The 19,377-nt window shown below is 34.2% G+C and overlaps 1 protein-coding gene across 1 annotated transcript in view; it reads left to right on the top strand.

Annotated features, from left to right (window-relative positions):
* Window positions 1–18,236, top strand: part of LOC128220274 (low-density lipoprotein receptor-related protein 4-like) — a 29,927-nt gene extending 11,691 nt beyond the window's left edge. Inside the window, exons 8-23 of the mRNA XM_052928607.1 lie at window positions 586–736; window positions 2,172–2,296; window positions 2,645–2,804; window positions 3,567–3,704; window positions 4,169–4,286; window positions 4,585–4,738; window positions 5,092–5,445; window positions 6,006–6,177; window positions 6,528–6,664; window positions 7,852–8,008; window positions 8,256–8,356; window positions 8,770–8,910; window positions 10,381–10,557; window positions 12,756–12,867; window positions 13,227–13,376; window positions 14,128–18,236. Coding sequence (XP_052784567.1) covers window positions 586–736; window positions 2,172–2,296; window positions 2,645–2,804; window positions 3,567–3,704; window positions 4,169–4,286; window positions 4,585–4,738; window positions 5,092–5,445; window positions 6,006–6,177; window positions 6,528–6,664; window positions 7,852–8,008; window positions 8,256–8,356; window positions 8,770–8,910; window positions 10,381–10,557; window positions 12,756–12,867; window positions 13,227–13,376; window positions 14,128–14,698 — 2,918 coding nt within the window. The 3' untranslated portion in view covers window positions 14,699–18,236. The remainder of the gene's footprint in view (window positions 1–585; window positions 737–2,171; window positions 2,297–2,644; window positions 2,805–3,566; window positions 3,705–4,168; window positions 4,287–4,584; window positions 4,739–5,091; window positions 5,446–6,005; window positions 6,178–6,527; window positions 6,665–7,851; window positions 8,009–8,255; window positions 8,357–8,769; window positions 8,911–10,380; window positions 10,558–12,755; window positions 12,868–13,226; window positions 13,377–14,127) is intronic.
* Window positions 18,237–19,377: the final 1,141 nt, after the last annotated feature.

Below are 19,377 nucleotides of genomic sequence, written 5' to 3'. Positions count from 1 at the left end.
TTGGTTAAGTTTTCTATATGATACCCTTTGGTTAGTATTGTATAAACCTTGGTTATGTTTTCCATAGAATACCCTTTGGTAAGTATTGTATAAACCTTGGTTAAGTTCTCCATAGGATAACCTTTGGTTAGTTAGCACATTCAAATCTTTTGATGGGTTGATAGTTATTATTTGCTATTGACCAATTAATACATTATTCGGCAACCTTTGACCTAACCAAAGAATGAAACACGTTTATACAATCGGTTGCTGAGTTTTGTTAGTATTGGGCGTTGTTATGGTGGCTCATATACATCTGCTTTTAATGCGCAGTCGCAATTATACAGATAATTTATTTTCATAGTACTGTGCAAGTATTTTGGAATTCCTAAAGATCATTTGCTCAGCACTTATACGCATGTATATTCATCTAAAAATGTTAAAATAATAGTATATGTTACCGTTTAACATTACTTTTAGTCATCATGGTTAATCTGTATGTTATGAGGATACAATTTATCAGGCGAGTGTTCCTGTCATTATTAAAACGTTATTTACATACATAACATATGTTAAAGAAGTGTTTTTGCTGAACCATGTTTGCAGATAGAGGCTACAACGTCGAGAGGCATCTGTTGTTCACAAACTATCACTCTATTTGCGCTATCGCCATCAACGCTTTTACCATCCACGACAAATTTAAATCTTTTCCTTACAACTGCAGTGTTGTCCAAAATTCGCACGGTAATATTACCAGGTAAGCAGTTAGAATAGTATAATATCCTTCCTTGACTTCATAACAAAATCCCGATAAATTCTTATTGACGGAACTAAACTTAATTAGCTGTGTTTAACCGAACTTTTGTGAAGCGTTTTAGTTTTAAAAATATAATTTAGTCTCCATTGCTTTACTTTTCCTGACGCCGTTTTCAAATTAGTATGTTCTATTTTGGTTAAGGTATCCGATGCTTCATTGAGAGTTTCGTTCTTTCATGCAATTGGCCGTACAATTAGAATTTGAAGCCTGATGACCATATACAATGTAAATATCATTTGAAAGATTATCGTTAGCCGATTGCATAAAGATATACAAAATAACAGACCGAAAATTCACTAGAAATAAAGATTTCGCAGTTTGGTTTGGTCTATATTTCAACTGAAATTGGAAGTGAAATGACCGATTTGCAATCCTTCAAGACCAAAACGCTTGTTTGTAATATGTTTTCGGCACATTTTTTTAAATATTCTATATCTACAAATGAGGCCCTTTTTAATGTTACCAAAATAATATTGGGCAACCAGATTTCCATATGTCAACAGTTGTACATCGGATAACTTAAAGGGTGCAATGACTTAACCGACTTAATTCATGATAAAAATGAGTTGAACAATACGTATATCACGTTTTCGGAAGTCCTGTTTGTCGAGCCATTATGTTTAAACCAGAACAGATTCAATGCAGTTCGATAAACGACAGCTACCTAAGTTTAGACTTTAAAAGTTTGTTGTTTTATCTCTTCCTATGAGAATTATTAAGATGCATACATGTGTTTTAGATTCTCTCTTGGTTTATATAACGGCTGACAATGTTAGCTTAAACATTTGAGAAACGACATATTGTATTGCAAATATAGCTCCTTTTAGCTTAGACTTTCGAATTTAGTATTTGTTCATATCTTTTATAAGAATTATTAAGATGCATACATGTGTTTTAGATTCTCTCTTGGTTTATATAACGGCTGACAATGTTAGCTTAAACATTTGAGAAACGACATATTGTATTGCAAATATAGCTCCGTTTAGCTTAGACTTTCGAATTTAGTATTTGTTCATATCTTTTATAAGAATTATTAAGATGCATACATGTGTTTTAGATTCTCTCTTGGTTTATATAACGGCTGACAATGTTAGCTTAAACATTTGAGAAACGACATATTGTATTGCAAATATAGCTCCTTTTAGCTTAGACTTTCGAATTTAGTATTTGTTCATATCTTTTATAAGAATTATTAAGATGCATACATGTGTTTTAGATTCTCTCTTGGTTTATATAACGGCTGACAATGTTAGCTTAAACGTTTGAGAAACGACATATTGTATTGCAAATATAGCTCCTTTTAGCTTAGACTTTCGAATTTAGTATTTGTTCATATGTTTTATAAGAATTATTTAGATGCATACATGTGTTTTAGATTCTCTCTTGATATGGCGGGAAGGAAAATATTCTTCTCGAACGGTACACATATTTTCGAGCAAACCCCATTTCACAATGATTTTCGCATCGTTTACTCGACTGAAGGATCAACAGCGGTAACAGGTAATAAGTATTTAATAGGTGATAGTAGACAGATATCAGCTCATACAATGTATTGATAGTATGCAGAGTATACTATGACATGGGCGGCAAAAGTATTAAACGTTCCTTTTACACCGCAGTTTCCATCAGTAATTTTCAAGTCTAGTAAAAGGGTCAGTGTCGAGTCCTATTGTCCTATATATATCAGCGTAACATACTTATTAACTCATCTATGACTATGTTTTAACTGACAGTATTTCTATTTTATAAGACGATTTTACTTTAAACGATTTTAACGTTTTGAATACGCTGATTCCATTCAAAAATACCCATCGAACATACAAATACAGTACAATATTGTCATTCCAGATATGGATTTTGACTGGATATTACACCGCTTGTATTGGATTGAAAGTAGTTCCGGCGCATTACTTTCGATTCAGCCTTACGAAAGTAGCTCCACCGTTTCACTTAAGACCCTTTCAAGTGATGGTATAATTACAAATCTAGCTGTTGACCCTCATCAAAGGTTCGTATGTTTTAAGATATCTAAAATATAAATGAATAGGGTAATAGGCGATAAGCTTTATATTTTGGTTTGTTTAATTATTGATAAATGGTAGCAGGTGTGAGGTAGTTTAATACGCACAATATAGGTGAATGGAAAAAATGAATACACAATCATGTTTAACTCATTTGCCTTAAATGATCAAGACCAAAAGAACGAATATGTTTTGTGTTCATATAAAAATAGCACCCTTTTTTATCAATAGCTACGTGGCCACACATTCCCCTGTTTAAAAAGCGCCAACATATCGCAAACATCTTTTTTATCTGTACACAATTTACATGCTTGTATGGTTTTGATCGTTAAAGTCAAATAGGTTAAACATAATAAGACATTAAGATTAAAAACATATCGTTTCTCTGACGGTTCCTAATTAAATAAAAATAATGAAGAGTATCACCTTACTTAAAAAGGATAAAAACGAGAAAAAACAAGATAAATATAAACTTTTTATGTTGCTTGTGCGTACAATGACTTTTTATTATTATCAGTGTTGAATGTATTTTAAAACATATACGAGATATATCAGTCCCTTCTACCGAGAATGAACGTCGAGTATCAGATTGCCGCTCCAGAGTGACCACCAGAGTTGAACACGGAGTCTACTCCTTACATCAGCGACTGTTTGCTCTGTGTTTTTCTAAGATTATTTTCTCAACGACGACTAGGGTCCCGTTGTCTTCTTTAGTAAAGCACAGTAAAATATCGTATTTTCATTTCCAGAAACATTTATTTCGTTACGAGAGGGAATAATGGGCAATACCTTTACGTTTACGATTTAGCGAATGAGGCCGTCAGTCAAGTTGAAGCTAGCCATTTACAAATGCCTACTGATCTTGAATACGACCGGCTGCAAGAGAGGTATACTTCTAAATAAACTTTATTATGTGTGTGTTAGGCCGCATTTCTTATGAAAGTATCATTTTTAATATAGACTTTTTTCCAGTTAGCTCGTGTTCCAATTACTGTTTCAAGGAGGAAGTCCCATTATTTATATGTTTACTGTAGTGCGTGACTCTCGATCACTGTTGTTTTGGCCCTTTGATTGCGCCTCTAAAGGGGGTTTATATTTGTTTTGTTATTTTAAAACTTTGCTTGTCCCTGTAGTTTTCATTGCATTATTGTAGCAAGCAACGTACCTTTTGATTATCCATAGAAACCACTACGAACATACATGTACCAATAAAACATGACCGACATAAACAAGAATCATATATCGAAATATATCAAGCTATCGTTAAATATATATACTCGATTCTTAAGACTTAAATGCTGTGGTGTTTATTTTAATTCCGTATTCAATGTATTCAAATGGAACATTGCAGATTAGTTTGGAACGATGATGGGGGTTTTATTGGATTTCTGGCACTGGGTGATAAACAACAGATCCCCACTCAAAATTCGGCTGGGGACAAAAGAAGACATGCGGTTATCCCTTACAAGGTACTAACTTCATAATTAAGAATGTTTTAAAAGAACGATTTCATCATCAAAAATGAACAATATATCAATACATAATTTTGTTACGTAACGTTGTATAGAATCTTAAATTTCAAAAAGCAAGCACATTGGTCAAGAATCTACATGTCTTTTTATACAGATGTTTGCGATGATAAGTTGGATAATACATATGATTACTGGCAACCAGTAGTCGCCAATATCAATTAATTGCAATGCAATGTAATCAAAACATTCAACGCTTGTGTTGCTGTTTCATTTTCCATGTGTTGTGTTCTTTCAGAAGTTTGTCTTTTCTTCCACCGAGGAGGACCGCCAATTCGACGTGTTATATGAAGGCGACAACTCACTTATCTACGTGTCATTTACAGGGATATATGACACTTTTGTCCATGATATGCATGTGTATGATGAAACTTTACAACCCTCTGAAACAGGTTATTAACCTACTTTACAATAACATACATTACATGTAGTGCATGCCATTATGTTCAGCCGTTTGTATACGACAGTTTTCAGGTTTTTGTTTGAAATAATAAATATTCCTTTAAATAGTAGTTTGCCAAACGAACGATGTTTTATTTGATGCCATAAATCAGTATTTTCTCTCGTGTGCATTTTAAAACTTTTTTTTTTTTGGTTTTTGTTTTTATTATTTTTGCACCGTATTCAGTTAAACCTCATTACTTCATTTAATATATTTCTATGACAGTCACTGTTTAATAAAAGTGTAATTGATTTTTTTAAATTCATGTATTGCATACATTATGATAATTGTTTATTCTTTCAGGTCCTTGTGATGTAAATAATGGTGGATGCGAACATTTCTGTCTTCCCCATTCTACCGAAAAATGCGCTTGCAAGTTGGGCTACACTTTATCGAACGGAAAAGAGTGTATTACAAGTGCTTTAAAATCAGATTTTTTCATAGTACTTGACCAGGTTCATGGTAGACTCTACCAGGCAACCAACGACGCAACCGGCCCTTCAGATGTGTTCGCTCTTGAGATCAACGAAAACAATTCTCCGGCAGCCCTTGCGTTTGACAGCAACACCAACACAATGGCATGGGTGGATAATTCTGTTCCAAAGACGGTGCGAACAATGACTATTGGGGGAACCGAGGAAAGAAATTTGGATGTTCGTAAGTATTTGCTTTTGTCCTTTGGAGCTTTGGATATAGCAAAGTGTTTCTTAATGGTCCAAACTCCCAGCTAGGGTGTTGACAGAGTGCCATTTATCATAACTGTGAATGAAAGGGGTCAAATGGTTCATCATGTTGGATGTACATACATTCTGGAAGTTAGTAAATTCGGTTTGATTGGAACTGTTCATTGGGAGAAATAAAAAGAACAACGCTGTCAACTCCAACTGGCTCCGTCTTCAGCAGTATTCTATCTCCAATATTCATTAAAACATATTATATGGCTCGGGTACACCGTAAATTTACGGGCAGAATATAATGGGATAAATTTCCATACGATATTTTTTATTGAAACAAAGCGAGGTTAAAAACGCGGAAAGGCCTGGAAATATGCGATCATTTGCATTAGAATCTGTGAATTCATTGAAACGGGCCCAGAAGGAAAACTTCTCTAGCGGGATCATATGGTTCATTGACAGTTACGAGAATTGCTGACGTTGACTAACCGTATAAATACTAATACAATGGTCATTTTAAGATTTCGCTATCTTCTTTCACAGTTGTCAAAAGTGACGGGTACTTAGCCATTGATTCTTCAACTGGGAACGTGTACGTGTTGACGGGAAACATAATATCCGTAGTGAACAAGCATGGGAAAACACACATCCTTATTGACAAGTCAGCAGACAGGTCCATCGAAATGAAAACTATTGCTCTTCTTTCGTCACAAGGGTATAGTGTTCTTAGTTGTTGTTGATGTTGTTTGAGGGAACCAGCACGCGTTTAGAACAAGTAGAGTGTTGTTGTATATTGGGTGTAGTTAAATTAGCCATGTTCCACATCGATATAGTATTTAACATTGCCCAATCCTATCAAAGGACGATGGCGAAAAGTGGACCGTGTTTCTGTATCTAATGAAACTTTAATAACTGAATTCAACAGTTTTGCTTTACACCCTCACTAGTACTGCATCTGGTTCAAGTTACTTCAAGGTTACACGTCTGTTAATCGAACTACTTCTTTAATTCAGCATTTACCTTCTTTGTTTCATACTTCATTTGAAATTCAAGTACTTTTTTTAGAAAAATGGCGTGGATTGAGGAGAAGCGTACGGACAGACAAAAACGAACGGTTAACCGGGCAAATATGGATGGTACAAAAATTCGCGAAGTCATTCAGTCGGGGATAATTACAGACATTGCTTTTGATACAGAGACAGGTATGCTCATTCCAAATTAATTTCGTCAATATCTGTGTCTCGTATTATTGCTTTCATTGAACGCTAGACTGTTATTTTCATACGTTTATTAATGCATTTTGTGTTTCCGGGTGTCTCTCCCTTACATATTTTTATATATTATATCTGGGACCAATAGTAGCTAGAAACGTTATTTTTGAATCGCTGGCTTCGTAAACTGATGGCTTCCCTAGAACGGCGGTAAAATAGATTTTCATAAGCATTATAAACAAACAATCAAGAAGAGATAACTCTGTAATAAAGTAAACCAGAGTTAAAATTCTTGAATGGTGCAAAACTACGAATTACCATTTAAATTTGAAGTTTCAATCAATTCCTTCAAATAGCTTTAGTATGTGTGTGGACAATATATGCACTATAAAAATAAACATGGGGAGATAAATCTGCAATAAAGTGCCTCGCAGTTATACATACTGCAGTGTGCACAACTTCTTATTACTATCTATCTATGTACCAAATTTAATCAATTTTTTCCAGCAGTTGTTAAATAAGTGAACGAAAAAAGTGGACTACTTTGCAAAAAATGCCCCAATTTTATTATAATTCTTGCAATATGCACAACATTACCTCAGTATCTACTTATGTTCCAAATTTCAATCATTTCATCAGTACCTTTTGAGTTCTGCTCTGGACAAAATGTGGTCGAAGAAAAAGAAAAAAATAAGTATAATAATAAGAAACACTATAATGACAAATACAGTATGTCTCCCTCCTACTAGGCCTTATAAATACGGGTAAATAACAAATTATCCTCCTCTTTGCATGTACTAGTATACGTTTTGTAAACTTTGAGCTCAGTTTTCGTTTTAATTTGGTTGTTAACATCATGTTTATGAACAGTTTATAATATGTTATTAAAACTTAAGGAATTTTTATTCCGAATTTATATTGGAACTTTTGTTTCCAAGACAGTGTTATAGACCTGAGAGTTCCTTCTCCATACACGTAAAGTAACAGATTCTTAGACTAATGTTGTTGTTTTTTCTGTTCATTGTATATGATAAAATGCTGGACTGATATGCAATATTGGTCTTAATTGGATCTATGAACGATGTAGCTAATCGGATAATCTTTTATTAATAATAGAGTGAATGAAGTCAATGATGTATTACCATAAGACTTAATATTCATATTGAATACGTCCCCAGGTGATTGGTTATACTGGTCTGAGGAAACCGTAGATAAGGTTAGAAGAGTTCATCTAGAAGACGGCACACAGGAAACGGTTTACGAGGCAGGAGGTCTCAATCCTATTGCTTTGGATGTGGCGGGAGAGTTTGTGTACTTTGTTCCACGAGCTGGAAGGTGGGTAGACAAAAACCACTCAAACGCAGCGAGATTTATAAGTTGCCCTTGAAATATATAACTACGATAGGCTATTTCTTAATAAAATTATATTGTGTAAAGGCACCGGGTTTATAAATATCCATGATATACTAGAATTGAAACAAATGGACTCATCTTTAAAACACTAAATTAAATTATCAAAAATATTTGTCACAGGGCTAGGTCAAGCTGCATATTTCCTCACACTACGATATTCATATTCCAGGAAAATCTATCGAATCCCACATGCCTCTTCTAGTGGTCATCAACTCGTGTTCGAGAATCCTTTGCTTGGGTCTCTCAATAATTTCTTCGTTTCGCATTCGGGTAAAGAATGGAAATCATTTTGAAATTATCTTTTAGCATTCGCTGAACACATCTTAAAAGCCCCATATGTTTCGTTCATTAAATCGAGCGTTTAACAAACATATTTTTAATATATATAATACATTATAACACGAGTACTTCGTATTTACTTTGATAATGTTTCTAGTAAATCCTTCATTTCTTATGTTAAGCATATATATATATATATATATATATATATATATATATATATATATCACATACGATGTCAATGACTAAACACTGTTTGGTGTCCGATTGGTCGCGGTTTTGTGTGACATATGAGTTATTCAAAGGTAATTCAAGTACCTCAGACAACCGAAATAATCAATTCCCCAAAAAGTCTTATACATGTTATAGTTTATTTCTTATTATACCTAACATACTATCTACAGCCGGTACAGTACAACCTCATTCGAGCTGCGCCGATTGCAATGGCGGTTGCAGCGATATATGTCTGCCTGACAGTCCGAATGGACGCACTTGCGCGTGTGACGACAGCGATGAGCAAACGGATGACACAAATTGTAAAAGGAGTAAGATGGAATTAATCAATATAATGTATTGCTTACTGTTCTAGTCCGACACACTTGTATAAGTCAAACCACTGAATGAACACCATTTCAATACTGTTGTCCAACGTTATACATGCTAATTTATAAAAAAAAACAACATAATATGTCAGAGGATAACGTTCAGGATTAACATCATATGTTTATACCCGTGCCCCTGCATCAAACGTTTAAAAGAGGTATATTAGAGTCACCATCCTGTCGGTCGGTCTAATTTCAAGGGTTTGTGGAGCGAACTTCTCCTACAGTTTTCCGATTCTTGGTACACTTTGCAAGCATGATAGGTCGTAGAGCCTGATATTGTTTCTGACCATTTCGTCTTAATTGTATGTGCCCTTAAATAGGATTTAAACACTTTTCGTTGTATTGGTTTTTGTTGAGCAAACTTATCTAACAGTTTAAGAGGACTCCCTCTGATGTTTGATACACAACACTACCATGATTGGTAATAGTTTCTGGCATATTTTACATGATCCAGGGTCATTTTGTCATGTGCCCTTGAATATGCTTGTGGAGCGAAAGGCCAAGATCGCCGTGATCTTAAGGTAAAAACCCCGGCTTCCGCCGAATAACTAAAGAACGCTAGCACCAAGAGACATTATGTGGTATGCAAGTTGGTCATGATTAGTAAATGACTCCTTTTGTTTTGGAGGTCATTAAGTCAAGGGCACAGTGACATTCATATGGAAAACGATATGTCGATCATAGTCCGGACGTCACACACCGTTTCCGCTAAATAACTTAAGAAAGCTTGAAGCTGGAATCTTGGAACTTCATACTTGGTATGCAGATTGGTCATGCCCAGTAGTTGATCCCTAATGGTTTTGATATCGGTAGGTCAAATGACAAGGTCACGGTGACCGTCAGGGGTGAATAGGTCAAACTTCAAGGTAACTGTTGGTTCGTCTCCAGTTCAAAAGTAAAAATATCATGTCCATCATTGATTATATCTCAGCTACATCCACACAATGGGGGATACATTTCAAAAGAGCAATCTCTAGGTTGATATTTATTTCAATACTATGTCAAGTCGTCGGGTAGGCATCACCTTATGTGATAGCTATGGTTATTAGTATTATTAGCATAGTACTTGTGGTGTTATTCATTTATATGTTGTATCTTGATCTCATAATCACTTTAAGCCTAAATCTATCCATCCAGGAATAAATATACATGCAGTTTGTTTTACATGTGTTTTCTGAGGTTCCTCTTGTATACTGCTATTGCTATTTCAGTGTTCTGTGATGAAGTTGTAGCCTTTTTGAGACTTGTAAAGATCCGGTCGTGGAAGAGGGAGGATTCCATATTAATTCTAAAAGACTCGTGCATATAGCAAATTAGCGTTTTGTTTAATAACTATTTACATCTATGTTTCGGGTAATTAATCGCTCTCGTTGCATGCCTTCGTTATACGTTCGTTTCTTCATTGTTAAGCCTCCCGATGTCCTGTCATGAAGGAGGAGTCTATATCCGCTCTGACGGATTGTTGCCCCCAACAACCAGACGCTCTATGCTTAGTCACGTGTGCAAACGGGTTCATACCTGCGTCTCCCTTCAAACTCAAATGTCAACCTACAGGATGGAATGCGTCATTAGGTGCTGTTTGTTCAGGTAGGAAAATATTACTTTCAAACTGTCAAAAACTATTCAAACGAATGTTTTTATTGATAATACAGAATGTTCATGGAAATTAAAGAATGTATGTTATAATGAGTAATTAGTATATTATCATGACAAGTTCAGTAGACACCGTGCCACAGTAAGGCATTGAGTCGGTATTGGTGTATAAATCATATAACCATAGTGGGTAATTAGTAGAGTAATTAGCAGATTATCATGCTGAGAAGAGAAGACAACGTACAACAATAATATATCGCGTTGCTGTTATTGTATTAAGGAATGAATTGCGGGCTTGATGTCATTATCGGGGTATTAACGGCTGGTGTGTGGAGTCCGACGAGTACTTTGACCAGCCCAATTGCGTTCATATCCCCGATAATGACATCAAGCCCGCAATTCATTACTTATATTTACTTCAATAGTTCATTATTTCATTCAAGAATTGTTAAAAAAACCCTTATATTTCATTAAAAAAAAACTTTCAGTAACCCATTCCTACCCATTCTGTAAATAGAACGACCCGGAAGCATTTTTTAATGACGTCACAATATCGCGGGAAAAGATCAACAACTTGAAATCACTTTTAAACGTAAAATTCAAACAGTTATGGCGACTACACATTTAAAATTAAAAAAAAACTAACACTTTCTAAAATGTTGATTTATAGTTTACGGGACCTTCTGACACAATACAAAAAATAACAAGATAAATATTTTTCATGTATATTGTTATGCAATGAATTGCGATCCGAACATATCCGAAGATGTTGCGATTGATGAACGCAATTGCCGAAATGACGTTCATTTAAGGAATGGAAGTTGAGGTGTAAATATTAAATCATATAGAGGATATTTGTTTATTTCAGTGTAAGATCGTATTTTATTTCACGAGTGTCATAGAAAAATATATTTTCACGAGTGGCGAAGTCACGAGTGAAAATGTAGTTGTTTTATGATCACGAGTGAAATTAAATACGATCTTACACTGAAATAAACAAATTTTCTGTTTCTTTTATGCTTATTTTCGGAGTTTTATTTGTTTTTTATTTATTTCTGAATTACCCCCTTTTTTGAAAAGGGTGGGCTTTACCCGTGGGGCGCCCCTCATGCGTAATATGCATAATTATAGCTGTCAACTTTTCCACTTTCGGTTTGCTGAGAAATAGGTCTCTGCTATTCATTCTTATAGCTTAATATTCGCTCGTTTTTTTATTGCAAAGTTTTATGAACAGTAAAAAATGAAGTAGTATTAGTGCAAAAATGTTCCAAAAAATAATGAAAACACTTTTTGTTTTAACCAAATTACTACACAGCTATTTATAGAATGAAAATTTGAAAGGTCAAATGTGTTAGCAAAACAAATGTGGATACTCATTGGATTTTAACCATTCTTCTTAGTTTAAGACTGCATATACGCGTGTTTTTATAGTAAGTTAATATTCAGTCATCTTACTGTCAGAGACCAGTCTGTTTCGCTTTAAAATGTTTGTTTTCCAGAAGAGTAAATGCCACGCTAGTTTGTTGACACATTTTGAGATGTGGGTGGGGTAAAATATATCCGATCTATCTGTAAATTGTTGTGTGAATTCTCCAAGAAGCTCATTTTACGTACTACAACGGTTAACACTTCAAAATACATTTGAACGATGCTATACAATTTCATTTATGTTCGAACAGTTGTTTTTGTCTGTAATTTGTTTGGAATGAAAGCAAATGTTCGAACATTCAGCTTCAAAGATCAGGTAAATGTTTGATAAACGGGATAACCGGTAATAAACGGTAAGTTGTTAATTTCCAATTATATATTTATTTAAATTTATAAAATATTTCTTTATTTTTTTTAACATTTTTAACATAATCTACTGAAGTCCAGTGTTCTGTTTTGACCAAGGCAAGTACATGTAACAACAAAGGATTTTAAAAGTAGTTCTGAAAATTGATATTTTCACTCCTTATTTTGCAGTGAAAATATCAAATTGATATTTTCACTGTTGTTATTTCACTGTTAAAACCCCATATTTCATCGTAAAGCATGAAAGAAGATTGCATAATGCATCCCGTTTTCTTCTTACTTGATGATATAATACAAATGACCTCATTAGTATTATTTGAATAGTGTATAGTATATTTTAATTTTAATAACTTAAAATAATGGTTCCATATCTTTACGTTAGATAATATTTGTTTAAGAGGTTCCAAATCCACTACCATTCATTGCCATAGCAGCGGGTGGTGGCGGAGCGGTGTCAGTAATTGTCTTTATAATCGTCGTCGTATGCATCTGCCGCAGGAAAGGCAAACGGTAAAGTTCAAATATGCTTGAAATAGTATCAGGTAAAATGGCGAGAGATATAGGCGAACTTATTCTTGCTGTCTCCTCAACATGAAAAAAAAACTTTTGTAAACTTGAACGATTGCTAAATAGATAAGCTCAAGTCCAATTTAAATAAAGACCCAAAACATAGATTAATATACCTTGTATGATTGGCCATTTATTTAACATATTTGTAATTATCAATCGACACCCTTTCATATTATAGGCCTCAAAGTTTAAAAAAAAAAACCTAGTAAGTGATGATAAAAGTTTTACCTAAGATCGGATACCTTAAATGATATTAGCAATTAGGAGATGGTTACAAAAGCGTATAACAAAATTTTCAGATTAAAGGAAGACAATGACGACTCTCGCTACACGACCACAACCAGCCTTGGCACTGTCAGTAATGGTCAGCTGGTCATGGATAGCGACCGTCATGGTTACAGCACAGCGGCGGACACTGCTGGTCCGACAAGCACGGCAGAACCTCCCAGGTATTAAGCTCATGAAACATTTACGCAAAAACAAAGCAGGCAGATATTGGCGTTCATGTTGTCCGATTTTTAAAGCGATTTATTAAAAGGGCTCTTTGCTATCTTTTTCAATCCGGAAGATGAATTCAACTTACCGCCATATTCATCTACTCAAAATTTAGCATTCGGGACTCCTCGACCATTTTCCATCGAAAACAACCTCGATCCATATGGACGGTCAACCATGTCAGTAAATCTAAAATGTATAACTACGCTGCAAATATATCGCGTAAAAATTTCAATAGTTGTTTAACTTCATGACTTTACTCTTGGAAATCATAAATATCTATGCAATAGACACGTCAAAGACAGTGATATTTGTTTGTATAGATGGCTTACTAGGGTCATTTTTCGTCCTACCTTTTATAAAACTAAACGTGTACAGAACATTTAAGGACCTTAGTCCTATGATTCTTCAATTGCTATAAGCTTCTATGAGTTCACATGATCGGTGCTGCATATACACTTTTTACTGTCACACCAGATATAGAAACGATATCAAATTGCTTTACGTGTACTAATGTTTCATTCGAATATCCTGGGCTACTTGAAAACACTGCTGACATACTTATCCAAATATCGGCATAGCACTTAGCAATAAAGACATTTCCAGGCTCCGTCACAAATGTGAATCTTTAATAACGCATGTAATGTCAATAAATAAAAATTATTTATTTAGAAACAATGCATCAACACTAAATATTTCTTTCAGGCGACTCACCGAAGACGAGCAAGCAGATGGCGGTGTGTATCATGACCTGGATGAGGCTGCAATGGCGGCCAAGACGGTTGAACTCCCTGATAAAAGTACTGTGGAAAAGCATCGACGCAAAAACAGCTATCAGGCTTTTCCTCAATCCGCGGACGCCACATATCTCCACGCTTCGCTTGAAAATGGCGTTCCGAGGCCTGATTATCCTTATCCATCAAAAGGGTATCCTTATAATGGACCGAAGGGTCCTGCAAGTGATGCTGACGATTACCTTTTGCCAAGCAGTGGTTCAAGAGCTAGTGCTGGAATATCAGACCGACAAATGAGTATTGGCTGGCAGGAGGCCATTGAAAATCCAATAAGAATGTCGAAAAACGGGGCAGTGTATTTCGATCCCAGTAATGGCCAACACACGCACGTGTCTCTTAACGGTGAAGCACCTGTTGCGCATGCGCGTGGATTCCATACTGGAACAGGAAGTGGGTGGACAGGATGGTCCGATCGATCCGATAGTAGATCCGGTAGTAGTGATGCTTCTGCTTATAACACCCGAATTATTTCGCGGCCATAATCAGAAACCAATCCAAAACAAAATTATATGTGGGTCTGTTTATTGTGTGTATGTTGTGTACTACTCGGTTAAACGGATGCGTATATAACTTGCTTCCAGAAACGGTGCACACGCTGTTTGTTATTTTAAGGTCGAAACAAATGCAAGAATGTCAAAACATTCATTACACAAATTTAACCATATCAAAAATAGTGAATTAGCAAGATTCTGAAATAAGGGATTAAGGATGTTCTGAGAAACTGGGGCCTGCTAAACCCATACAAAAGAAGTTACTGGTTTTGCATCTGACCTGTAATGTTACTTACATGAACTATTGAATCATCATTCTTTCCATGCCAACAATCATATTGTGAAACAAGTTTCAAGTTTATTTAACATCACTCATGTCATAAGTACATGACAAAAAGAGCATGGGTACATATACAATACAACATAATGAGGCATTACAAAATATATTGGACATAATAATACAGATTTTCTAAATATGAGTATTTTTTATGTTATTGAGACTTTAATATCAAACATATATAAATATATGTGGAGGAGAACATAGTGTTACATTCTTATACTAAATTTGTTAACAATACACTTGAAGAATTTACATAATTTTATGAATTTCATATAATCATTGGGATTGATATTCATAATATCTTTAAATTTCAAAACATTAGGATATCGGTATAATTGTCTGTCAATAAATCTTATTCTATATTCGGCAAAATAGCTACATTCTAATAAATAATGAAATTCATCACCAATACTGTTTTTATCACAAAGTTCGCATTTTTTATCATTCAGTTCTATATTTTTCCAGCTTCCTACTTCAATTGGTAGTCTATTATTTCTTGTTCTGAATTTTACTAAATATTTTAAAAACTTAGCAGGTGTTTTAACTAAATATTCTTCGAATTCAAAATTCTCTTTAAACAGTCTATAGCTACAACATTTTCTTGACGTATTTTAAGTAGAATACCACTCGTTTTTGAAAAGATCAGATAATTTCATTTGAACGGATCTTTTAAGCTATAATATGTTTGGGAACTCATGACTTTCCCAAATATTATTCATACCACATTTAATAAATATGTTTCGTATATGTTCTATCCATTGAAATTCATTGTTTCTAATTCTATTGTCATACATATATCTACTTAGCATAACATAATAAACAGATACTGGAAGTTTTGTACAGTGTGGGGCTATCAGCTTTGACCAATAACTGATCATTTGAGTATCAATATCTATTTGCAATGGCTTTACACCGGTTTCGCCATATACCATACAGTTTGGTGTACTACTTTTAATATTTAGTACATACTTATAAAATTTAAACTGTACTTTTTCTAAAATATGATTATTTCCGTAGCCCCACACTTCACATCCATATACTAAAATTGGTTTTACAATTTTCTTAAACAAATCAATATTTAGGTCAATAGGTACACATAATGTTTTTGCTTTTTTTTAAATAGACTAAACATGGCCTTTGTTGCTTGCTTTGCAATATGTTCTTTAGCTTTACAAAAGAAACCACTTCTACCAAATATCACTCCTAGATATTTATACTCAGACACTACATCAATTTTAGCATTACAAAGAGTGAACTCGTATCTAGGCAATCAACCTCTGGAAAAAATAAGAATTTTGGTTTTTGAAGTATTGACTGTGAGTCTATTTTCGTTACAATAATTTTCGTATACATGTAGAGCATTTTGTAAATCGTCAGCACTTTCTGAAATGATAATTGTATCGTCAGCATACAGCAGTACACACAATTTTAAGAAATCTATTAATCTTTGATCATCGTCGTGTTTTGTAATAATCAAGCCATTAACAACTGTGCTATTTTGAAAATTAGTCATGTAGATCATTTACAAAAAACGAAAACAATAAGGGGGATAAACTTTCTCCTTGTCTGACCCCTATACAACATGGGAAGTAGTCCGAGCATGTTCCATTTACTCGAACACAACTTTTGGCCTTTTCGTTCATATTTTTTACAACATTAAAAAACTTTCCATGAATACAATAGTTCTCTAATTTTAACCATAGCAAACTTCTATTAATAGAATCAAATGCAGCTTTCAGATCTATGCACGCACAGAATAGCTTTTTGCGTGAGACATGCAGATAATCTATAAGCATTTTTAATACGAACATATTATCAACTGTCGAGAACGTAGGTCTGAAACCAGCTTGAATTTTACTTATCAGATCATGTTTTTCAACATATTTCAAAAGTCTATTATTAAGTATCAATGTAAATAACTTCCCGAAGCAACTGAGCAGCGTTATTGGGCGATAATTGGCCGGGTCAGACACGTCTCCTTTATTCTTATATATAGGATTAATGACACCGACAGTCCAATCATCTGGAATAATGCCTGTGCTTAACACAATATTGAACAATTTATGATACATATCTTTCATAAGATCGAAAGAATATTTCAAATATTCATTTACAATTTTGTCTGCACCTGACGCTTTGCTATTTTTCAGTTTCTTAATTGCCATTTCTATTACTTGAAAGGAAATTTCATCGTTAAGCATATTGTCATCAATGTTTATATTTGCATTTGTATTATTTATGTTTTGTTCATTACCTTCGCCATCTCCATGAGCATTTGAATCACTGTTGATATTTTTAAAATAATCATACATTTCGCCTAGTGTTGCGTTACAACTATTAGATTTGTTAGAGCTCAAAAATTTCCAAAATTGTTTTGGATTAGATTTACTCATTTTCTTCAATTTATCTGCATTTGCCTTTTGATAACCTTTATAAGTTTTATACAATGAACATCAGAGTACATACAACAGAAATCATTGACACACAAATCTACAACATTCTCAAACAAAGTTGGACTACACACAAAATAATCCACAGCGCTTACATTTTTACAAGTCGTACTACCGTTTAAATCGCTTGGGGTACGGCCATTCAAAAAGGGAACAAAGGGATCACAGCAATACACTAGTATACTGTAGAAAACATAAGCAGGATTGAAAAGGACCAATTTCTAGAAACCTTTAAATCCATAATCGTCATGGTAACCAGCTTCTATATTATAGATAATCTAGTATAGTGTTATGCAGATTGTACTCAAGACATACGCGATATCATCTGGCCATGGTGTTGACTGTGTTCTTATCATACATCTTTGCATTATCATATTACAGTGTATACTGTAAAACAGTTAATTGTGATAGAAATGTTTTTGAAAATGTATATATATATATATTGATCTTGAAAAAGATGTGGTCGAATTACACACGTATATATTTGTGTTTGTTTGTTTGAATGTAACATTATATATAATATATACATGTATGTATTGCAAATATGACTGCTATGTGACATATTATCATTCTAATTTTGCATGTATAAAGTCTTCAACTGGGATTTTCCTTCTGGCTAGAAAACGATTCCTTTAAACTGTATTCCTCCTGTTTCCATTAAACAGATGCATTTCTATGCTTGTATGTATAAATTGTTATATTGTATAATTTAACCATCAAAAACACTCTATAAAACACACATGTCGTCCTTCATTAATACTTTGTACCATTTCCTGGTTACGATGACCGACATCCTTCATGATCCGCTTCGGACCTCAGTCGATGATTGGTACAGGTTATCACCTAGTAATATCAACTATATATGAGTATATATTTTTACGTTTTTTATTGACATACTAGTATATTAAAGACAAACTCGCGTTACTATAGTAGATGCTTATAATAAATATATAATATATATCTAGCGGCTTCAGGAGGAGGAGATGCACCTAAAATCGTCCAGGTTTGCTTTTATGTAAAATAAAAGTAATACAAAACGCCCAGAATGCACCATTTCAGATTTAAATTGTTAAATAATCTTGAGGTAGTCCATCCAACCCCCGCCCCGCTGACAACAGTTTTAACCATATTTATTTTGGATCTGAGGGAAAGGCGGATGTCAAAAGGTTGCGCCCCTTAAATACGCCCACTCTAAGTCAATTCCTTGATACGCCCCCGCATATATTACATGTCTTAAATTCCATACTAATGATCTCTCGCATCTCGAATGAGTCTGTTAATTGGTCGATATTTCTGAAATTTAAGAAGTATATATTGCAATTATGACTTGAATATGACATAGTATTGTCATTCTAACCGTGCATGTATAAAGTCTTACATTGACGTTTACTCCGACTAGGCTTATATCTCTAACTTAGCATTTATCGGTAAATGTTTGGACAAATATGAGAACTCATGAACTTATTTAATCCTCCAGTGAAACTTCTGTATCTTTGACCGTTCCAGGGCATCGAGGTACCAATATAGATATGTTGATGCATGTGTGATCTGTCTGTGATGTGTGCGTTATGTGTCTCTCGTTCAGTATCCGTCTGACATTCTCCTACACCAGAGTGATGATGCTGATCGTACCTGATAGATTTATCATTATCAAACCTCTGATGAATGAGAATGACGTCTGAAACCGTATTCAATATTTCCATATCTTTATAGACGTGCTTCAATGATAACATTCATTCACAGATTGGACAATAAGTTTTACAGCTCAATCAAAACTTAAAGATTCTACTCTTAATTTTCCGTTAATTGCAATTTACAATTTATCAAATCATATTTCTTTCACATGTTTTAGTTTTGTACATATATTGAGCGCTGTGAAT

This window comes from Mya arenaria, chromosome 15 (genome assembly GCF_026914265.1).
Source record: "Mya arenaria isolate MELC-2E11 chromosome 15, ASM2691426v1".
NCBI classification, from domain to species: domain Eukaryota; kingdom Metazoa; phylum Mollusca; class Bivalvia; order Myida; family Myidae; genus Mya; species Mya arenaria.
This window is presented reverse-complemented; position numbering and strand designations above follow the sequence as displayed.